Source organism: Dipodomys merriami, unplaced genomic scaffold (assembly GCF_024711535.1).
Source record: "Dipodomys merriami isolate MVZ:Mamm:240054 unplaced genomic scaffold, mDipMer1.0.p SCAF_48, whole genome shotgun sequence".
Lineage (NCBI taxonomy): Eukaryota > Metazoa > Chordata > Mammalia > Rodentia > Heteromyidae > Dipodomys > Dipodomys merriami.
Window position 1 is genome coordinate 11,132,218 of NW_027206046.1, and position 23,376 is coordinate 11,155,593.

At 49.9% G+C, this 23,376-nt stretch overlaps 1 protein-coding gene across 2 annotated transcripts in view; it reads left to right on the top strand.

Annotated features, from left to right (window-relative positions):
- Positions 1 to 23,376, top strand: part of Myo5c (myosin VC) — a 64,354-nt gene that overhangs the window by 16,743 nt on the left and 24,235 nt on the right. For both annotated transcript variants that reach the window (XM_069995390.1, XM_069995391.1), the window contains exons 10-25: positions 2,622 to 2,887; positions 5,753 to 5,834; positions 7,805 to 7,945; positions 8,634 to 8,759; positions 9,913 to 9,996; positions 10,513 to 10,647; positions 10,919 to 11,016; positions 12,275 to 12,361; positions 13,331 to 13,442; positions 14,696 to 14,907; positions 15,299 to 15,464; positions 15,600 to 15,746; positions 18,152 to 18,316; positions 19,043 to 19,136; positions 19,736 to 19,799; positions 20,824 to 21,004. In XM_069995390.1, coding sequence (XP_069851491.1) covers positions 2,622 to 2,887; positions 5,753 to 5,834; positions 7,805 to 7,945; positions 8,634 to 8,759; positions 9,913 to 9,996; positions 10,513 to 10,647; positions 10,919 to 11,016; positions 12,275 to 12,361; positions 13,331 to 13,442; positions 14,696 to 14,907; positions 15,299 to 15,464; positions 15,600 to 15,746; positions 18,152 to 18,316; positions 19,043 to 19,136; positions 19,736 to 19,799; positions 20,824 to 21,004 — 2,160 coding nt within the window. The remainder of the gene's footprint in view (positions 1 to 2,621; positions 2,888 to 5,752; positions 5,835 to 7,804; positions 7,946 to 8,633; positions 8,760 to 9,912; positions 9,997 to 10,512; positions 10,648 to 10,918; positions 11,017 to 12,274; positions 12,362 to 13,330; positions 13,443 to 14,695; positions 14,908 to 15,298; positions 15,465 to 15,599; positions 15,747 to 18,151; positions 18,317 to 19,042; positions 19,137 to 19,735; positions 19,800 to 20,823; positions 21,005 to 23,376) is intronic.

The following is a 23,376-nucleotide window of genomic DNA, read 5'->3' on the forward strand; positions in this document are numbered from 1 at the left end:
AGAGTTCAAGCCCCATGACTGACAAAAAAAAAAGTAAATAAATAAAATTAAAGGGGTCCCTACTGGCCAAATGTAGATCCTGGGAAAGCAGCATGGAGCTGAATTAGGAAAACATTCATGGCAGGAGGAAAGGGAGACACAATACATAAATGTCAGGGGGGAGAGGGGTAGCAGGTGCTGGTGATGCTGTTAGGAAGGAAAGCAAAACAGATTTGGGGGTGCAGAGTGCGGTGCCTTTTGCACAGGGCACTCTGGGAAAGGCTTTCTTGTAAGCAAGAAGCAGCAGAGGCCTGAAGGAGACAAAGCAAGTCCTACCCATGTCAGCAGGAAGAATATTCAAAGCAGAGAGACTGGCAAAGGTGAAGCCCCTGGAACAGGAGAGGAAGGACAGAGACGTCATTGTATCCCAGAGAGGGGTGGGAGAGAGTGGGACGGGGGGCTGGCATGGGTAGATGAGAGTGGCAAGTGGGCAGGGTCTTAAGGTCACTGGATAGATTGGAGCAAAAGGGACCACTCCTCCAACATCACGGGCGCTGGCTTCCCTGCTGAGCGAAGGTGTTCTGAGTTCTAGAATAGACTTCCTTTTCACTTGGACACAAGGTTCACTGAATACTGCACGAATACTGCGTAAATACTTAGTCGTGATGTTTTGTGGGTGGCCTGAGTTCCCCGAGAGCCACTAGTGTTCACATAAAGAAGAAAAAAATGTATTTGTGATCACTTGCCCTGCAAGTACAAGATCTTGAGCTTGTCAAATCCCAATACTGACACCCCACCCCACCCCCAAAAAGCTATATGAAATACATCATTTACCAACACCCACACACACAGTGCTGGAGCTGGCACCCAGGGTCTCCTGCATGCGAGGCTAGTGCTGTACCACTGAGCCCCGCCCCTGCCCTCCCCTCCCCTCTAAACCTTTGTATTAACATGTTTCAGGTTTTTGCCTTGGCTGTCTTTGAACCATAATCCTCCTGCTCTCTGCGTCCTCAGTAGCTGGGATCACAGACATGAGCAACCTTACTTGGCTAACCATTTTTTTTTTTTTCAGTTGTGGGGCTTGAACTCAGGGCCGGGCGCTGTCCCTCAGCTCTTTTGCTCAAGGCTAGCGCTCTACCACTTTGAGCCACAGTTGCACTTCTGGTTTTTGAGTGCTTAACTGGAGAGAAGAGTTTCATGGGGACTTTTCTGCCCAGGCTGGCTTCAAATCAAGATCCTGCAGCACTCAGCCTCCTGAGTAGCTAGGATTACAGGTGTGAGTCACCAGAGCCAGGCTAAACCATCTTAAAAACACAATTGTCTTGTTTTTCTTCCCGGATGGCAACATGACTCCAGGGGGTAGAGCACTTACCTAGCATTTGTGAAGCCCTAGGTCAGTCCCACCTGGAGGCAGATACTGTTGCCACTGTCATCCAGGACTGGCTTTTTTGTCTTAGACGTTTTGGCTCCTTCTTAGAAGGATGTAGACCAATGGCCCATGGCCGTGGCCATCCCATGGGTCCACGGTAAGGAGGTTGGTCACTCTAAAGAGGGCGTGGCACTGCCTACATTGCCCCTCCCCCAAACTGCCTCTTGTCTAGGATGGGGCCCACCTGGGGAATTCTGGGCTTGAGGGGAAAGATCATGGCTCAGTACCCCCTATCCGTCCCCAGTGACAAGGGCCCCCAATCTGCCATGGCTGAAGACCATTGGGAACCCTTGTCCCTCTCCTGGTCTGTAGATGATGGGGCTGCTCTCATGCCCGGGCTCAGGAATCCCCACCACAGCCTTTATGTCACTGAGAAGCTAGGGGAAACCGCCCCCCCCCCCCCACGCACCGACTGGCAGTGACACTTTTGAGCCGCACCACACGGGTGGGGCAGGGAGAGTGCGTGCTGACAGGTGGCCTGTTGTAGAGTTGCTGCACAGGGGCAGGGCGGGGCTGGAAGCTGTGGCAGCCTGCATGTGTGTAGGGGTGATGGTGTCCACCACCTTCCCTGCTACTTTGTTTTTTGTTGTTGTTGTTGTTGTTGTTTGTCGGTTGTGGGGCCTGAACTCTGGGCCTGGGCGCTGTCCTTCAGCTCTTCAGCTCAAGGCGAGCGCTCTACCACTTGAGCCACAGCACCACTTCTGGTTTTCTGGTGGTTTATTGGAGATAGGAGTCTCACGGTCTCTCCTGCCCGGGCTGGCTTTGAACCGAGATCCTCAGATCTCAGCCTCCTGAGTAGCTAGGATTACAGGTGTGAGCCACCAGCGCCCGGCTCCTGCTACTTTGTTTTGTCTTTGTGCCTCATGCTCTCTCTTGATTTTTTTTTTTGTTGTTGTTTTAACTCAACTGCTGGCACTGTACCTCTACTTCCGGCTTTTTGCAGGTTGATTAGCGATAAAACTCTTGGATTTGGATGCCCCACCTGGTTTGGAACTTCCATCCACAGATCTCAGCCTTCAGAGTAGCTAGGATTATAGGTGTGAGCCTCCAGCGCCCGGCCTTACCTGCTATTCTAATGAGTTCTATTCCAGTGGGGCCTGGCAGCTGCCCTAGCATTCCAGCTGTCCCTGGTCTCTCGGGCCAGAGCAGGGGCTCCTCTTCTCGCCCTGTGGACAGCTGGTGGCTCTGACAGGGCTTGTGTTTGCTTTTGAAGGAGGATGACGATCACTTGAAGGTATTCTGCGAGCTCCTGGGCCTGGCGCGTGGCAGAGTGTCTCAGTGGCTCTGCAACCGCAAGCTCGTCACCAGCTCTGAGACCGTGGTGAAACCCATGACCAGAGCCCAGGCCAGCAACGCCCGGGACGCGCTGGCCAAAAAGATCTACGCGCACCTGTTTGACTTCATTGTGGAGAAAATTAACGAAGCCTTGCAGTTTTCAGGCAAGCAGCACACTTTTATTGGTGTTTTGGACATTTATGGGTAAGAGTCTCTTCAGTGAGTCCCTCTTTCCTCGTTTTGTGTCAAATGTCCTTGTTATTTTTGTAAAAAAATCGTTTTCTTCTATTTCTTCTTTGGAGTTTTGCACGATGATGAAGATGGCCATCTCTGTTTTGTATGGGTCAATGTTAAGAACAGTCTCTTTGGGCTGGGAAGGGGGCTCAGGGGTAGAGCGCTTGCCTCACATGCATAAGGCCCTGGCTTCGATTCCTCAGCACCACATAAGCAGAAAAAGCCATAAGTGGCGCTGTGGCTCAAGTGGTAGAACACTGGCCTTGAGCTGAAGAGCTGAGGGACAGCGCCCAGGCCCCAGAGTTCAGGCCCATGGCTGGAAACATAAAAAAAGAACAGTCTCCTGACTGGGCACTGGTAGCTCACGCCTGTAATCCTAGCTAGTGAGGAATCTGAGATCTGAGGATCATGGTTCAAAGCCAGCCCAGTCAAGAAGGTCCATGAGACCCTTATCCCCAGGTAGACAGCAAAAAGCTGGGTATGGAGCTGTGTCTCAAGTCGTAGAGTGCCAACTTTGAGTGAAAAAGCTAAGGAACAATGGCCCTGGCTCAGTACACTCTCTCTCTCTCTCTCTCTCTCTCTCTCTCTCTCTCTCTCTCTCTCTCTCTTTCTCTCCTCTGTCTCTGTCTCTGTCTCTCTCTGTCTCTCTGTCTCTCTGTCTCTCTGTCTCTCTGTCTCTGTCTCTGTCTCTGTCTCTCTCTCTCTCTCTCTCTCTCTCTCTCTCTCTCTCTCTCTCTCCTGGCCACGGTGGCTTTTATTAAAGAGCACATGGAATAAGTGGGAAGTTAATAAGGGCCATCCTGAAAGCTCACTATGTACCAGCGCCCATGTGATCGGCCTCTGTGGATTTTCTCTCTTAATCCTCAAACAACCTGGTGACACTGCCCTCTTCAGAGAAGCCACAAGCAACGCTTGGATCCACAGCTGCTCCTTGGGTGGGACACCCCAGCCCTAAGTGAGATTCTCACCTTCTGTTTTTATTTTTGCTTTTTTGTTTATGTCCATCATAGGGCTTAAACGCTGAGTCTGGCACTGTCCCTCAGCTCTTCAGCTCAAGGCGAGCGCTCTACCACTTAAGCCACAGCGCCACTTCCAGTTTTCTGGTGGTTCATTGGAGATGAGTCTCACAGACTTTCCTGCCTGGGCTGGCTTTGAACTGCGATCCTCAGCTCTCAGCCTCCTGAGTAGCTAGGATTACAGGCGTGAGCCACTGGCGCCCAGCTGGCTCTCACCTTCTGTATTTTTCCTAGAGACCCCAAGACAAAATCTGCTGTGTCTTCCCCCGTTCAGTGGGGAGAGGGTCCTAGCACGCTAGCACCTGGCCTATACTGCAGGACACAGGCTCTGTCCACCACTCTCACTTCCTAAGTAAGGCCTTACATGCTAATGTCTGCCATTCATTTCCCCCTCTCCAAAAGACCCAGCACTCCAGCACCCCCCCCCACCCCCCATCTCCCAGCTCCTGCTTGAGATAACTACAGAGTGACAACAAGGTGGAGGCTGGGACAAGGTGGAGAGACTGAGGGCGGAGCCGCCCAAGTTCCTCTCTCAGAGCTTTTGCTTGTTGGTACCTGGCCTCCAGGACCAGGCCTGGCTTCTCAGAGGAAGGAAGGAAAGTTGTCCCCCAAAGACATCACCACACCCTGGTGACAGTGCTCACCTGCCCCTTCCCCATAGAAAGCCAGAGCTACACCCTGGGCCCTCACATGAGTCCCAGCAGTGGCCCAGGGGTGAGGTGGGGTGGGGTGGTGGAGAACTTGGGAGGCCAGTCTCTCATCTACCTGTGCCAGGTGAGATGATGCTAACAGGGAGTTACTATTTAATTTAGATCTAATTGAATACCTATGGCTCCCCATTAATAAGAGTATGTCAACAGTTATAAATGCCAGTGCATTGCCCACATAAGCCAGGAAATGATTCTCCTTTGTCTTGTTCTAAGAATAGACTTGAGTAGCCAGTAAACGTAAGAAAATTTTGCAAACGTGATAGTGGGGCTAAAAACAGTCCATTTTATTGAGGTGGAAATATGTGATTAATTGCTGTTTTTCCCACGTTCTTTTCCATCTTAAAAATACTTTTGAAAAATTGCAGCCCTTGGTAGAGCGCTCGCCTTGAGCTGAAGAGCTGAGGGACAGTGCCCAGGCCCAGAGTTCAAGCCCCACGACCGACCAAAAATAAATAAATAAATAAAATAAATAAATAAATAAAAAATTGCAGCCCTTTATTTGAAGAGTAGATCAATTCATCTGGATGCCAGTGGCTCACACCTGTAAATCTAGCTACACAGGAAGCTAAAATCTGAAGATTACAGTTTGACGTCAGCCCGGGGAGAGAAAGCTGAGAGATTCTTATCTCTAATTAACAGCAAAATGCTGCAAAGTGGAACTGTGGTCCAAGTATGAGTGACAGCTATAAGTGAAAAAAGCTAAGGGACATTGCTTAGGCCCTGAGTTCAAGCCCCTGCACTGACACTTACACAAGACCAAGTTGTAACAAAATGTCGGTCCTTTGGCAAGTTGATTAGCCTCTCAGACTCATTTCCTGGTCAGTACACTGAGATCATAATGCTGATGTCAGAGCTGTGTGTGCATTAAATGGTAGAGCATATCGTGGCATGCCTAGTTTAATGCCTAGTTTGGGATAGATACTTGGTACATAACCAGATGTCTTCCAGGGGAGAAGCAGCAGGAGCGTAATTTATGAACTGACTGCCCAGATATTAAGGCTGGAAGCTCTGCGGTATATTTACAACCTGCAGGGAACAGAGTAATGGTAAATGCATGCCTGTGTCCTGCTGCTTATTTTCATCTTAACTGTGCTTAAACTCTATTTCAGTTTTGAGACCTTTGATGTGAACAGCTTTGAACAGTTCTGCATCAATTACGCTAATGAAAAGCTGCAACAGCAGTTTAACCTGGTAGGTGACTCAGTCCTTAGCCCTGCCGTGCCCAGTTACCCCTGGCTTCCCTCCCTCTTCAAATTTCCAGATTGTTAAAGGAACCGCATTTCCGGTTTCATCAGGTCTCTGCATCCCCCTTGTGGTCAGGTCTTGAAATTGCACCCTTCCATCTCGTACTCTTTCCCCTCCGCCCCACCCCTTGCTGTGGGGTTTGAACTCAGGGCTTAGGTTCTGTCCCAGTGCTTTACTACTTTGAGCCACAGCACCATTTCCAGTTTTCTGGTGACTCATTGGTGATAAGAGTCTCACACACTTTCCTGCCCAGGCTGGCTTTGAACTACGTTCCTCGGATCTCAGCCTCCTGAGTAGTAGGATTATAGGCGTGAGCCACCAGCACCCAGCAACTTTTTATTTTTTATTTTTTGGCATTACTAGAGCTTGAAGTTAGGTTCTCACATTTGCAAGCACCCTCAACCACCTAAGCCATGCCTCCGGAAACTCTAGAGAGTACATTTTTTTTCTTTTCCTCTTTTCTTTCCCCTCTTGCTCTTCTTCTCATTCTCCTTTTTCCTTTTACCCTCCTTCTCTTAAGTCATCTCCCCTCCTGGGAGGGGTAGTACCTACACACATCAGCACAGAGGACTGTTCTCATCCAAGCCATGCAACCATGTGCCCCGGGAGGTTCTCCACAGGTTGAGAAGTGAACTTGCAGTCTGGGGAAGTGGTGCAGCATGCGTGTAAGCCTAGCCATTCAGGAGGCAGAGACTTAAGAGGATTGCAGTTGAAAGCCCGTCTAAGCAAAAAGTTAGTAAGACTTCATCTCAACAAATAAGCGTGGCATGGTGGGTCCTCTCTGTAGTCCTGGGCACTGCAGAAGGCATAGATAGGAAGATTTGGGACTGAGGTGAGGTCTAAGCAAAATAATAAAGTCAAAAGGCCTGGATAGGTGGCTCCTGCCTAGCAAAGTGAGTCACTGGCAGGAAAGGAGGGAGGAAGAGAAAGAGGAAAAAAAAGAAAGGGAAGGAAGGAAGAGAGAGAGAAAGCTACCACTTCACCCTCGAGGCTTCTTCCCCTTCCTCCCCTCCAACTTCTTGGTTAAGCCAGCCACACCCTCCTGTGTCCTGAGCCCAGCCTTCATCCTGTCCGCTGCCCTCTCCTCTCCTCTCCTCTCCAGGCCTTGTCTGGCCTCTCTCAGCCGAGTTCTCCCTGATCTCCTTTGCCTCCAGCCTTCCCTCTTCACAGCCACTCTCAGACATGGAGCTGCTCCTCCCTCCTCCCCCTTCAGCAAGTCCTCACTAGCCATGGAAAGGCCACAGGACCTGAGTTCTCTAAGGAGGACCTGAGAGTCCCATGTGATCTGCCCTTCATCCCCCTCCGCCCTCCTCAGCGGCGCCTCTCTACCCCTGCATGTACCTTACACAGTGAACCTACCAGGCCACTACCTGATGTGTGTGTGTGTTGGAGGGAGGAGGTGTCTTTTCCCAAGGCTTTTCTTCCTGTTCACCTTCCCCCACCCAAATGCTGCCCATTCTCCCTCATCCTTCTGGGTAAGCCAGAGCCATATGCTTGACCTTGGGGAAGGTACTTGTTACCCTTGAGGATGAGCAAGCAGTAGGCATCTTACTGGCTGTATAGCCAGCATCCCCCAATAGTGCCCCCCCACCCCAAGCCCTGCAGCCAGGCTGTACCAGGCCAAAGAGGCTGACTCAAATAGTAGAGAGCCACAGTGGCTGATGGCCAAGAGCAGGCTGGGCTCTGGGACCAGGCAGAGTGCCTGTTCTACTCTGCTGGTCACATAGGCTCAATGGTGGGACCACCACAGCTAAGTCCCAGGGGATGTCAGCAGCACTAGGCCTGGCACTTCGCAGCCTCCCGATATAAAGCAGCCCTTCCTCCACAGGTCTAAGGCCTATGTGCTCAGCTCCTTCTGGGATCTGATCTCACCTTCATACTGTTTTTATTTCCCATGTTAACTTCCGCACACCCAGCATGTCTTTAAACTCGAACAAGAAGAATACATGAAGGAAGATATCCCTTGGACTCTGATCGATTTTTATGACAATCAGCCAGTTATTGACCTGATAGAAGCGAAAATGGGCATTTTGGAGTTACTGGATGAAGAATGCTTGGTAACTTTTTAGATAATTGCTTTTAAGTGCTTTTGTCAGCTTCTAAATAGTAAAGAAGAGCATAGCAAAACAAGCCAGGCACTAGTGGCACACACCTATAATCCTAGCTACTCAGGAGACTGAAGATCTGAAGATAGAGGTTGGAAGCCAGCCCAAGCAGTCAAATCCAAGAGACTCGTACCTCCCATGAACCACCAGAAAGGCTAGAAGTGGAGCTGTGACTCAAGTGCTAGAGTGCCAGCCTTGAGTGAAAAAAGCCAAGTGAGAACACGAGTTCAAGCCCCAGTATCAACGTAACACACACAGGAAAAATCCCACAACAGTCTTTCCAGGGAGCCATATTTGTATAACCCAGAGGCCTTACCCAACTAAATGGACATTAATTGTAGAATAGTAACCTGTACCAGACACCTGGGTGGTGAAGACAATCCGGGGACCTTTCCACTTTCAGTGTATGTACCATTCTTGGTAATACCAGCAAGGGGTCGGCTGGCCTCTCAGATTGTGTGCAGCCAGTGTGCAGGGGTGTGTGTGTGTGTGTGTGTGTGTGTGTGTGTGTGTGTGTGTGTGTGTGTACGTGTGCATGGGCACATGCTAGTATTATGGGTGTGAGCTACCGGCACCAAATCCCTAGTAATTATTCATCTGGTTCTCTTCACCTGCTGTTTGGTTTGCTTCTCTCTTCCAGTTACCACACGGGACGGATGAAAATTGGCTTCAAAAGCTGTATAATAATTTTGTCAACAAGAACTCTTTATTTGAAAAGCCTAGAATGTCAAACACATCTTTTATCATCCAGCACTTTGCTGATAAGGTATGTGACAGTGCTGCCCACCCAGGAACTGAGCCACCCTGGAGAGAGCAAGCCAGACTCCAGTCCCCTGGGGCCTGGTGACCCCATGAAGGTGGCCCATGTGTCTGGGGGTACAGGTGCTTGGTGAGTCTCACATTATCTTCATGACACGGGTTTTAATGGCCTTCGAGTGTGTTTATTGGTTGATTATAAGATCGTTAATCTCTTTGCTATTTTTCCTATGAAACTGTAGTAATCAAGATAGCATTGTTAGCCAGGGGCTAGTGGCTCAAGCCTGTAATCCTAGCTACTCAAAGAAGTGGAGATCTGAGAATTATAGTTTGAAGCCAATCCTGTGCAGACAAGTCAGAGAGACTCTTATCTCCTATTTCAAGCAAAAAGCCAAAAATGGAACAATAGCTCAAGTGGTAGAGCATCAGCCTTACACCACAAAAGGCCAAATCAGAATGCAAGGCCCTGAGTTCAAGCCATTCTTGGGGCACAAAAGATAAATAAAAATACCCAGGGGATTTACGTCATGCATTTCCCTTTATACTATGTAGTGTCTATATGCTTTGTTCCCTTACCGGTTGCTTCTAAGAAGGGGGAAACAATGGAGGGGGTAACAATGTTCAAGAAAAAAAAAAAAAAAGAAGAAGCACATCCTAGTATTTTGTATTTGGAAAAGAAATCTCATACCCTACCAGCTTAGGTTAGATTCTCAGTTTACTTAGCCAAAGAGATAAAGTCCTACTGATGGTATTTGGCTCCCCAACACAGGTACCCAGCATCCCAATGGCCCTGACCCCACAAATGCTCTCTCAACCAACAAAGCTCTCTGTCTGATTTACTTTGTCTTATGGTTATGGCTCCCACAAGGGACGAATAGAGGGATGGAGGGAGGGAGGGAGAGAGGAAGGGAGGGAAGGAGAAAAGGAAGGAAGAAGGGAAGGAAGGAAGGAGGGAGGGAGGGAGGGAGAGAAGGAGGGAGGGGAAGAAGGGAAGAGAAGAAGGGGAGGGAGGGAGGGAGGAAGGGAAATGAAGGGAAGGAACAAGGGAAAGGAAAGGGAAGAGGAGGGAAGAGGAGAGGAGGGGCAAGATGGAAAGAATGAAATAAATAGAAATGAAACTTGGATACTATCTGCTTTGGAAATGTTACCATTTTCTTGAACAGGTGGAGTATAAATGTGAAGGCTTTCTTGAGAAGAACAGGGACACTGTCTACGACATGCTGGTTGAAATCCTGAGAGAAAGCAAGGTTTGTGGAGCATCAGGGGTCACCGTGCTACTCACTGTGTGATTGACACGGGTCTACATTTGTAGCGAAGACTCTCTCCACCTCCATGAGTTGAGGCGCATAAATACAAAAAAAAAGTAATGCCAGGTGCTGGTGGCACCTAGCTTACTCAGGAGACTAAGATCTGAGGATCACAGTTCAAAGCCAGCCTGGGCAGAAAAGTCCATGAGACTCTAATCTCCAAATGACCACTAACAAACTGGAAGTGGAGCTGTGGCTCAAATGATAGCTCGCTAGCTTTGACTAGAAAAGGCTAAGCAAGAGCACGAGGCGGTGCGTTGTGCCTCTGCTGTCCTCTCGGTCCCCAGTTCTGCGAGAGAAGCCAGGGTCATTCCTAGCGAGGAGGATCTTCCTGTGTAACTGAGCTCAGGCTACAGCTAGACACTGAGTAGCTGTGACCCTTTCTTTACTTCCCATCATTGAGGACTGTGGCTAGACACATGGGTAGACATTTGATGTCGTCTCTTTTTCTTCCAGTTCCAACTGTGCGCCAACTTTTTTCAAGAAAATCCCGTTCCTTCTTCCCCCTTCGGTTCAATGATCACAGTTAGATCCGCAAAGCAGATCGTCAAGCCCAACAGCAGGCATTTCCGGACCACAGTTGGAAGCAAGGTACCAGGGAGTGAAGGGCCAGGGCAGCCCAGGCGCTGGGAACCACTCTGCAGTGTCATCTGGGGGTATCCGACAGAGCTGTGGACCTGCTGACCAGCCACAGGCATGGGGTGAACCCCCTCCCCACCCACCTTCTAGCTGGCAATGTATGAAATTAACCTTTCTTGTCGAACAGCTTCCCCTGCTCAACTTGACTTTGCCTTGGTCTTAAGCATGAAGCGATTTCAGAACACTGCTCTCTGCTCTCCCTCTCCCCGCTCCCACTTTCTAGTTCCGCAGCTCCTTGTCCTTGCTCATGGAGACCCTCAACGCCACCACACCCCACTACGTTCGCTGCATCAAGCCAAATGATGAGAAGTTGCCTTTCGAGTAAGTAGCCCGTGTGCCCCAGAGACCAAAAACTGAAGCAAAAGCAGTTTCTGTCCTGACATTGGCCACTTTGCTAAATGAATGTCGGTAGATTTTACTCTGCTTCTGGGTTTGGGGGTTTTGGTGTATTGTTTTGTTTTTATGTTGTTTTTCTGGTTCTGGGGCTTGAACTCAGGGCCTGGGTGCCATCCCATAGCTTCTTTTGTTTAATAGCACTCTACCACTTGAGCCACAGCACTACTTTTGACTTTTTTTTTGGTAACTGGAGATAAGAATCTCACAGACTTTCCTGCCTGGCATGGCTTTGACCCAAAATCCTCAGCTCTCAGCTTCCTGAGTAGCTAGGATTACAGGCATGAACCACTGGTGTCTGGCTGCTTCTGGGTTTTGTTAATGATGAAAACCAAGTCTCTCTTTACATATCTTCCCACGGCTCCATGTCTTCCCATGGCCCTACTGTTCTATTGTCTCCTCATCAGGGTTCTAAGGAAAGGGTGAGACCCAAAATAATGGTCTGCAACAGAGAAGATCAACCCCTTTCTTTTGTCTGATTATTGAAAGAACTCACACATGAGTGCGTGCGTGCGTGCGTGCGTGCGTGTGTGTGTGTGTGTGTGTGTGTGTGTGTGTGTGTGTGTTGGGAGGGTCAGATGTGTTGGCATCTGTGACTACAACCTGTAGAGTCACTGGACCTATAAGAGACACCTGCGTACAGGGACGAGCGGCCTGGGGACTGATGGGTGTGTCTGTGGGTCCACTGGGAGTTTTGTACAGGCCATCCCCATGTTCAGTGGGTGCTGGAATGAGGCTGTTTATACTCGTCTTTCCCCCTGGTTGTCATTTGAAGCCAAAGACCTCACCCTACCCCCATCTCTGGACAACCCCACAGGTTCTTCTGAAATCTCTGCGGTGTGTGGCACAGGACAAGGCCTGAAACTGTTGCCTAACAACTCAAAGTCCAGGCCCCTCCATGTAAACCCAGCTCGCCACCTCTGTGGTCCCTTGGAACCACTATGAGGAGGGTCCCAGGAACAATTTTCAGTGGGAATCAAGCGGTGGTCACTCACTGTATAACTGATCTGGATTTACTGCCCCTTTATAGTAAGGAGGTGAGGATGTTTTTACTTCACCTCCATCACAGACCAGGGAAACATCTGGGAAAAGGGGCCAAACTCTCCAGCGCCTATGGTGTGCTAGATATGTGTGTTAAATAGACTAATGACACACACACAAAAAAAACCCAATTGACTTCTTTAAGGTTTGACTCCAAAAGGATTGTCCAGCAGCTGCGAGCCTGTGGTGTTTTAGAAACGATTCGCATCAGTGCCCAGAGCTACCCATCCAGGTACTGACTCAGCCTTCTTCCTGCTGCGGGAGTATGCTAAGAACCAAGGGTGTGATTGCCATGTTTGTCACATACCATTGGCTTCTGTGAAGCACACCCCAACTAGCTTCCCCCTGTCCTGTGTGAAGGTCACACAAGGTAAGGAACACACTGTTACTCTGTTTTTGCTGGTACTGGGGCTTGAACTCAGGGCCTTACACTTTTGCTCAGTTAGCACCCTATCACTTGAGCCACAGCTCCACTTCCAACTTTTGTTGGTGCTTAATTGGAGGTAAGAGTCTCATGGACTTTCCTTCCTCCACTGATCCTCAGATCTCAGCCTCCTGAGTAGCTAGGATTACAGGCATGAGCCACCAGTGTGCCATGAGTGTTAGTTAACTTTCCATCCTGACAACAGACTACCTGAGATCAACTTCAGGGTGGTGGGGTACATTTTGGCTCATGATTTTGCAAGTTTCCATCCACAGACACTTGGCTCTGTTGCTTCTGGGTCTGTACAGTGAGATAGAACGTGATAGCTCGTGCTAGAGGAATGTGGCTTTACCTCATGGTTGACAGAATACAGACAGACAGACAGAGATTGACTTCCTTCAACCAAGCTCTAATGCCATCAGATTATGACTCCATCAATGATCAACACATTGGTTAAGTCAATGTAATCCCTATGAGGATTGAAGGCTTGTGCCTTCAGTGTGTGAGCCACCGGGGAGACTTCACATACATAAACCACAGCCCACACCGCATGTGGGAGGAAGCTACCAGCCCAACCCTGCTGCCAGGGATGAGGGGCTAGGGGAAGGAAGCAGACACACATGCTGGGGTGCTCTTAGTGGGGGCCCAAGGTCATCACCATCATTGCCAGAGCCAACTCCACCATCCCCACCCAGCAGCAGAGGCAGGAGAGGCAGAGGCCCCCCCAAAAGCTTCCTTCTTGGTGCACTTCGCTCACGCCCCGCTTTGACTCTGCAGGTGGACATACATTGAGTTCTACAGCCGCTACGGCATCCTCATGACCCAGCCAGAGCTCTCCTTTGGCGACAAAAAGGAAGTGTGCAAGGTGGTCTTGCACAGGCTCATCCAGGTCAGTGGTCCCCACCTTTAGACACATGGGCTCCTCCCACAAGTGGGTCTCCAGGACATTTCTTCTGTGTGTGTTGTTTGTACACATGTGCCAGTCCTGGGGCTTGAATTTAGAGCCTGGGCGCTGTCCCTGAGCTTCTTTGGCACAAGGCTAGCACTCTGTCACCTGAGCCACAGTGCCACTTCCTTTTCTGAGTTTATTGGAGATAAGACTCTCACAGATTTTCCTGCCCCAGCTGGCTTCAAATCGAGATCATCAGATCTTGGTCTCTTGAGTAACTAGGATTATACGCGTGAGCCACTAGCACCTGGCCACTCAGCTATTTCTTCATCATTGTCCCAAGGCTCAGGGCTCTGCTTGTCATGACCACCCAAGAGGAAAGTTGTTGCCCACTGAGGAGAACAGAGCAGACATGCTCACCGGGCATGATGTCCTGTCACCAGCCATGTCCTTCAGGGCCCCAAACTTTAGTGCCAACCTCTTATAACACTGCCCAGTCCTGCTTCATTTTCCCTGTCTCCTACTCCAGTTTTTCATGAATCTCAGTCAGAGGCTGATCAAGCCTAGGAGCTTCAGGCAAGACATACAGTGTGGCTCTGTCTGTCTGTTGGTCTGCACCAATACTGTGGGTTTGAACCAGGGCGTTATCCCTTAGCTTTTTTGTTCAGGGCTCGTACTCTACCACTTGAGTCACATCTCTGCTTCCAGCTTTTTGGTGGTTCATTGGAGATCAGTCTCACAGACTTAAATGCTCAGGCTGGTTTTGAACTGTGATCCTCAGATCCTAGCCTCCTAAGTAGCTGGGATTACAGACATGAGCCACTGGTGCCCAGCTTCAGTGTGGCTTTAGATTACTGATCATGGTACATTAGAATCGGAAGAGAAAAGGAATTCATGATGACCAGGAAAGGGATTAGTGAGAAGAACCTATACTCAAGACAGAACACCAGACTTCTCCAGATCCTTCCAAGTGAAGGAGGCTCACGTTCTCCAGCAGCCCAACTGAAAAGTACCTACAAGTTTCCACCCCTGCTACCTTGCTGGTAGACATTTAACCCAAACTCTACTTCTTCCTCCACTGCTCTAACCAGCAACTCCAAGTAGAAGTTTCTAGATCACGCTTACACTTTTTCTACTTTACAGTTTCAATGTAGCAATGGTCTGGGAATCTTTGGATCTCTAGCTATCATTTCCAAAAGCAAGATGAAATGTGAAAGGTTTTGTTTCCGATCAACAGTGTTTTTCTCTTCCAGGATTCCAATCAGTACCAGTTTGGCAAAAGCAAGATTTTCTTCCGAGCGGGACAAGTGGCTTACCTAGAGAAACTCCGATTGGATAAACTGAGGCAGGGCTGTATTGTGATCCAAAAGCACGTCCGTGGCTGGCTGCAGAGGAAAAAGTTCCTCCGGGAGAGACACGCTGCTGTGACTATCCAGCAGTACTTCCGGGGCCAGCAGACAGTGAGGTGTGGGGGTGTCAGCCATCCGGCTTGCTTTGCTGGGTCATCTCTGGGAAGCTGATTAGCAGGACCCAAGCAGGGGGTCAGAGGTCCCATGAGAACAGGCGGAGGCAGAGGGTCCCTAAGGCCAGAAGGGCTCCCAGCAAGCCTCTGGGTAAAGACCTTAAGGCCAGTCCCAGGTGGCCTGCAACTATGGGGCGGGGTGGGGGGGGTGAGACCATACAGAGGGGACCCCGAGGCAGAGAGACCCAAGGCCCATGACATAGGCATCCACAGCAGGGAGGTCAGTGGCACCTTGGGGCCCTCCTCACAGAGAAGCCGCTGTCCACGCCTGCGGCTCAGTGGGGAAGTGGAGGCTCTGTATAGCACATTCACTCCACCTTCTTGCCGCCCCAAGGAAAGCCATCACCGCAAGGGCTTTGAAGGAGGCCTGGGCAGCCATCATCATCCAGAAGCACTGCCGTGGGTACCTGGTCCGCAACCTGTACCAGCTGATCCGCATAGCCACCATCACCATCCAGGCGTATGCCCGGGGCTTCCTGGCGAGGAGGAGGTACCGGAAGGTATGGTTTGCATGTCCTGAGGCTCTGGGGCTTAAGGACCAGCAACTCACCGTGGGGGTTGGGAGGAGTGGAGGGGTGGGGGTGGGGGTGAGAGCTGGTGGAGATTCCAGGTCATCACCAAATCTTGTCTTAAAGATGCTGGAGGAGCACAAGGCTGTGATCCTTCAGAAATACGCCCGGGCATGGCTGGCCCGCCGAAGATTCCAGAACATCCGACGTTTCGTGCTCAACATCCAGCTGACTTACAGGGTCCAGCGTCTGCAGAAGAAGCTGGAGGATCAGGTAGGTGTGCATCATGCATCGCTCATAGCTACGTTTCTCATACCTTAATTCCATTGCGGACCAGATCTGTGGCTCTGCTCTGAAGATTTACCCTCTGCCACTGTGCTCCGTGGCTCATGTCTATTGCTCCAGCATCTGGGAGGCTGGGTCAGGAGTTACAGATGGGCCTGAGCTACATAAGGAAACTCCTTCTCAGAAGAAACAAGCAAAGCTTTATATTCATATTAGTAAATGAAAACAATTCCTATAGGTAGAGGCTGAGCTAGAAAGGAAGGGAACCACACATAATGTATGGATGTCTTGGTTATTCATTGCACCAAGGGCACCTGCCCAAGAGGGCAAGTACGATTGAAATCCAACTTGGCTCCCTTCACCAAGATGTGTGTGCAGTGCAAAACTGTGTCACCTTCAGGCACACAGACACCGTCTGCACTCTGCGCATATCCTCTGCTCAGAGGAGCTACAGTATAATGACTTGCCTATCATACATAGGCTTAGGCTGCAGCCATGCTAGATGGCTACAGAATAGCTGGATGCAGATAACTCACACCTGTCATCCTAGCTACTCAGGAGGCTGAGATCATGGTTCTAAGTCAGCCCAGGCAGGAAAGGGCATGTGACTCTTATCTCTAATGAACCATCCAAAAGCTAGAAATGGAGCTATGGCTCAAGTAGTAGAGCACTAGCCTTGATCAAAAAAGCTTAGGGATAGCATCTGGGCTCCAAGTTCAAGTCCCAGTACACACACACACACACACACACACACACACACACACACACACACACACACACACTCCATATAGTACACACACATACACACACACACACACACACACACACACACACACACACACACACACACACACACACACACACACACACACACACACACACACACACACACACACACACACACACACACACACACACACACACACACACACACACACACACACACACACACTCCATATGCCCTCTGTGGAAACTTGTGGAATATTCAGTGTCTAGATCTGCAGAACACACTCCTGGTCCTGTTTCTGGTAATTGTCCTAAAGTGAGCATTGAAGTTAGCCCAGAGATCCTCGGTGGATGGATGAAGATGTGCACACATGAACTTGACCTTCAGCAGCAGTATTCCCCTCATGGTGCTGCTGACAGCTCCAGGTGTATGAGTTTGCTGGGGCTGCTGTAACAAAGTGTCCTGCTACGGGGGGGGGGGGGGGGGATGAAAAGGCTGAAACAGCCAAATTCATGGTCCCGTGGTTCTGGAAGCTGTATGTACCTGATGGAGGGAATGGCAGGGTGGGTTCCTTCAGATCCCCTGGGTGTGTCACCAGCTGTCTCCTCTATCCTTACATGCCTTGGGTCTGCCCCAGGTTCTTCTAAGAGCAATGTTAAAATTACCATTAGACTCACCAATGGCCTTCTGTTACCTAAATTACATTCCCTGTCTTCGAATACCATCATAGCCAAAGTACTTGCTAAGTGGGCACCCTACCATTCAATACACAGCCATTTTTGCTTTTGTTATATTTTTTTAGATAGGATTATATTCTTTTTTTTGGGGGGGGGGTCCGGTCGTGGGACCTGAACTCTGGGCCTGGGCGCTGTCCCTCAGCTCTTCAGCTCAAGGCTAGCGCTCTACCACTTGAGCCACAGTGCCACTTCCCAGTTTTTTCTTTTTGCTCATGTGGTGCTGAGGAATTGAACCCAGGGCCTCAGGCATGCAAGGCAAGCGCTCTACCACTGAGCCACCTTCGCAGCCCAGGATTATGTTCTTTTGCCCAGGCTGGCCTTGGACTGTGATCTGTTTACACCCCCTATATAGCTGGGATCACAAACACACACCATCATACTGAAGTTGAGAGGGGCTCTCAAGGCTTGGGCTGGCCTTGAACTGTGATCTTCCCAACCTCCACCTTTTGAGTAGCAAGAATTAGGATCATGGGGCTGGGAAGGTGGCTCAGTGGTAGAGTGCTTGCCTTGCATGCATGAGGCCCTGGGTTCGATTCCTCATCACCACATAAGTAGAAAAAGCTGAAAATGGGGCTGAGGCTCAAGTAGTAGAGTGCTAGTCTACAGATGAAGAGCTGAGGGACAGCGCCCAGGCCCAGAGTTCAGGCCCCACGACCGACCAAAAAAAAAAAAAGAATTAGGAGCATGAGTCACCACACCCAGCCTTGGCATCATTTCTGAGAGGACACAGTGGCACTAAGGTTGTCCTGGGGCCCCAGGATCAGATGGGACACCCATCGTGAGAGCCAAGGAAGACATCTGCCTCCCCATCCCCTGCTGAAGATGCCAGAAATGGCCGCGCAGGCGTCATGTGATGGAGTGGAAGGAAGGAAAGCAGCGGCTTTCCTCTCATTGGCCAAACCTGACCCTCTGTGGCTTCTTATCTCCAGAACAGAGAGAACCACGGGCTGGTGGAGAAGCTGACCAGCCTGGCCGCTCTACGGGCTGGCGACGTGGAGAAGGTTCAGAGGCTGGAGGCAGAGCTGGAAAGAGCAGCCATCTACAGACACAGCTGCGAGGAGAAGGACCGGAGATACAGGGATGCCGCGGAAGAGGTCAGGGCTGGGGTCAGAGGTCAGAGGTCAGAGGTGGGGCGTGGGGGGGTCTGTGTGCCTCCCTCCACGGAGGGGACAAGTGTGCCTTCCACGCAGTTCCTGTACAGCAGAGCAAAGCTCATTTGCATCCACATCCAGGGGCATCTTTTGGAGAACAGAGGGTCAAGGGTTTCTTCTTCCTGTCCACTTTGGCCAAGTAAGGAAAGCCCTGGCTGGCTGCCCCCATCTCTTCCATGAGATTCTTGATCTCTTGCCACTCATCCATCAGATCTGGGCTCTGGAAATAAATATCCTCCTTGAGCAACAATGCCCCAGTTTGAGGAAGGTGTAAGAGAGACCCAGAGAGAAAAAATCAATCCCCAAACCCAACATCTTGGATTCAAATCTCACCTATCTGGCTATCTGGCTGGTCAGCCTTGGCCAAGTCCCTTCCTCTCTCTCAGTTTTAGTCCCCTCGTGTATAACATGGGAATAACAAAAAGAGGCTGGCAGAATTGTCATGAGGCCAAAACGGTCAGATGGCATCATGTAAACAAATGCCTGCCATCGGCCCTACACATGTGCGAGCCACCATGTCCCACAGCTGTGGTCTCTGTGGCCACCCACCCTCCTGCCCCTCCCCAAGCCCTACAGCACCCACAGCTGGGAGGCTGGGCGCCCAGAGGGTGGCCATTGGGATGGACTTGATAGGAAGTTCTCAGAAAGTGGTTCGCTTGCCCCTGCTAGAAACTGGCCAGGCTTCAGAAGCGTAATTCCGAACTGGAAGCTGAGCAGGAGCAGACCCAGCTGAAGCTCCGCGAGAAGACGGAAGAACTCCAAGGTGAAGTTCACGGGTTGTCGCTTGGTGCCAACGACAGGCCAGACTGCAGAGTGGGCTCTGAGGTGTCTGCGTAGTGAAAGGAGATTTCTACTTCATAGGGAGTAAGTGTGTGTGGAGTCCAGAGCAGGCTGTCAGCTTCTAGCTCAGACTAGAAGCCCAAGAAAGGATAACAGAAACATGAACCTTTTTTTTTTTTTTAAGGGTGACACTAGGGTCTGAACTCTGGACTTGGGCCAAAAAGTCTGCAAGACTCTTCTCCAATTAACCAGCAAAATAGCTGGAAGTGGAGCTGTGATTCAAGTAGTAGAGTTGCTAGCCTTGAGCGAAAAAGCTAAGGGACGGTGATTGCCTAGGCCCCAAGTTCAAGTCCCAGTATTGGCGCATGCACACACGTGCACGCACACGCACAAACACACACACACACACACACACACACACACACAAAGCAATATCCATTTTCACCCTATGCCTCAGGCACGATAAATACTGCACTGCAGATCCTCCACACATTCTCACGTTTTTAAAGCTGGCAGGAAACAAAAGAGGATATTGGTTTGGTTTGGCAGATGTCTTTTTCTAAAAGCCTGCTTTCTTCACAGAAAAAATGGATGCTCTCACCAAGCAGCTCTTTGACGACGTGCAGAAAGAAGAGCGGCAAAGGATGTACGATCTCTAGTGCACTCACAGACACTGCTTCCTTCCCTCGCTGCCATTTGCTCTAGTTTCTCAGCTTGCAGACAGCACCCCACATGGGAGGGAGTGGGGTGAATATCCTGGGGAAGCAAGGGACTTTGGGAGTCACGACAGCCAAGCCCTTCCATATATATATGGGTGTATATATATATGGGTGTATGTATATATATACACACACACACATATACGCACACATACACACACACCATCAGTCCCTGCACAAGTTTTCATGTCCAAATTGCTCCTAGATGGGAATACTGGCCATTATTAATTTCTCACTTGCCTTTTTTCCCCCCCATCCTGAGGCTTGAACTCAGGGCCTGGGCATTGTCCTTAAACCTTTGTGTTCAAGACTGGTACTCTACTACTTGAGCCACAGCTCCACCTACAGCTTTTTGGATAATTTATTGAAGATAAAAAAATCTCACGGGCTGGGCTGGGAAGGTGGCTCAGTGGTAGAGTGCTTGCCTTGCATGCCTGAGGCCCTGGGTTCGATTCCTCAGCACCACATAAGCAAAGAGAAAAAAGCCGGAAGTGGCACTGTGGCTCAAGTGGTAGAGTGCTAGCCTTGAGCTGAAGAGCTGAGGGACAGCGCCCAGGCCCAGAGTTCAGGTCCCATGACCGGACCCAAAAAAAAAAAAAAATCTCACGGACTTTCCTGTCTAGGCTGGCTACAAACTCAGCCTCCTGAGTAGCTAGGATTGCAGGCGTGAGCCACCAATGCCCAGCTTCCTTTTTTCCCCTTGTCTGTGCAGGTGCTGGGACTTAAACTCAGAGCTTCAGACTCTTGCTTGGCTTTTTCACCCAAGGCTAGCACTTTACCACTTGAGCTACACCTCTACTTCTGGCTTTTTGCTGGTTAATCAGATATAAGAGTCTCTCAGATTTGTCTTCCCTAGGCTGGCTTACAATCCTCACATCTCGGCTTCCTGACTAACTAGAATTATGGGCATGAGCTACCCAGCTCAAATTGATTTCTTCTTTTGCTGCCTAGACTGCTGGAGAAAAATTTTGAGCTAAAGACACAAGACTATGAGAAGCAGATGCAGCATCTGAAGGAAGAAATCAAGGCTCTCAAGGAGGAGAAAATGCAGCTCTGCCACCAGCTCGAGGAAGAGCGGGTCACCTCTGAGGGCTTGAGGGGCGATGTGGCCCGACTGAGCAAGCAAGCAAAGGTAGGGCCCTCTTGCTCTTAGACACCCTTTCAATCCCCAGATCAAGTCCCTCCATCCACAGAGAGCCAGCAATCCCCCCTTGTCTCCTGCTCGTGTCTGCCTTGTGCTGAACTGTCCCAAATGACTGATGTCAGTCATGCTGTTGGCTGCAGTTAGAGAGAATTGGAGGGGCAGGGGTGGAGAGAATATGGCAGAGGGAATTCATAGCAAAATGCTATGTGTCTGGGGATGAAGATGGCAGTAGGAATAGCACTGAAATCTGTTGAACAATGAGTCCAGGGATGGGGGACTAGAAAGAACGAACGAAATACAGGAAGTTTAATCTGATACATTGGGCTGGGAAGGTGGCTTAGTGGTAGAGTGCTTGCCTAGTATGTATGCATGAAGCCCTAGGTTTGATTCCTCAGTACCACATACACAGAAAAAGCCGAAATGGAGTTGTGGCTCAAATGGTAGAGTGCTAGCCTTGAGTAAAAGAAGCTCAGGGACAGTGCCTAGGCCCTAAGTTCAAGCCCCAGGACTGGCAAAAATTTGATACATTGCATAAGTGGAATATTATGGTGAAAATCCTCGGTACAATGAATATAATAAATGTACACACACACATATACACACAAAAAGACTGCAAAGGAAAACAGGCTTTGTTAGGGTACAGACACTAGCCAGGATGAAACATGTTGAAATTGCTTTAGAAGGGGGAAGATAGTAAAGGAGGCCAATAGAGGGGGTGAGTTTGATTAAGGTACATCATATGTGTGTATGGAAATGTTACAATGAAGCTTCCCTTCTACAACTAATGGATGCTAATAAAAATTGAAATGGTGAGCCTGCACTTGGAGAAGACACCAATAGGGGTCGCTCACTTACTCTGCTGGTTAAATCAGATTCAGGTTTGCAATGTGACACATTAAGATGTTTGGTTTTGGGGTTCGGGATGTGGCTCAGAGGTAGAGTGCTTGCCTTGCATGCATGAGGCCGTGGGTTTGATTCCTCAGCACCACATAAGCAGAAAAAGCCAGAAGTGGCGCTGTGGCTCAAGTGATAGAGTGCTATCCTTGAGCTGAAGAGCTGAGAGACAGCACCCAGGCCCAGAGTTCAGGCCCCACAACTGACCAAAAAAAAAAGATGTCTAGTTTTGAAGGAACATAGGGGGGCTGGGAAGGTGGCTCAGTGGTAGAGCGCATGCCTTGCATGCCAGAGGCCCCGGGTTCGATTCCTCAGCACCACATAAGAAAAAAGAAAAAAGCTGGATGTGGTGCTGTGGCTCAAGTGGTAGAGCACTAGCCTTGAGCTGAAGAGCTGAGGGACAGCGCCCAGGCCCAGAGTTCAGACCCCATGACCAGACCCTCCCCCCCCCCAAAAAAAAAGAAGGAACATAGGTCTACTTTACCAAGCTGCTTGTTCATCTAAGGAGCATCTGTAAGCACAAATCAACTATTCTCTGAAGCATGACAAGGAAGAACAGGACTTTAGGATAGGATGTCCTGGTCAGCCCAAACGTACCATCAGACCTTCAGTTCACTTAACCTGTACAGGACCACTGTCCTTATCGTACGTGTCAATTAAAGGGCTAGGTCCACCAGATCAGGTGCTCTGTAAATGTGGGCTGTGGAGCTGGGAGCTGAGAGCCTCGGATGCTGGGAGTAGCTGAGAAAGTACCGGGGAAAACGTGTCCTCTCCAAGGTCCCTGAGTCTGTATAGTTCCTTCATTAAAACCTGTGGTCTTGCTGGGCCTCACTCATGCCTATAATCCAAGCTAATCAGGGGGCTGAGATCTGAGGATAATCCAAGTTTGAAGCCAGCATGAGCAGGAAAGTCCAAGACTCTTACTTCCAAATAACCACTAAAAAGCTGGAAAATGAAGCTGTGGCTCAAATGCTAGAACACTAGCCTTGAGCAAAAAAACCTCAGGGACAATGCCCAGGCACTGAGTTCAAACCCCAGAACTGGCATAAACACACAACACACACACACACACACACACACACACACACACACACACACACACACACACACACACACACACACACACACACACACACACACACACACACACACACGACTTGGTGAGCTGAATTCATTAAGTGGGATGCAACTTCACACCAGAGCTGTCCCATTTCGCAGGGGCCCTAATTCCTTCCCCATCTCTCCCCATAACCCTTCTCTCGCCGGGCCGGTGGCTCACGCCTGTAATCCTAGCTACTCAGGAGGCTGAGATCTGAGGATCGCGGTTCAAAGCCAGCCCGGGCAGGAGAGACCGTGAGACTCCTATCTCCAATAAACCACCAGAAAACCAGAAGTGGCGCTGTAGCTCAAGTGGTAGAGCGCTCGCCTTGAGCTGAAGAGCTGAAGGACAGCGCCCAGGCCCAGAG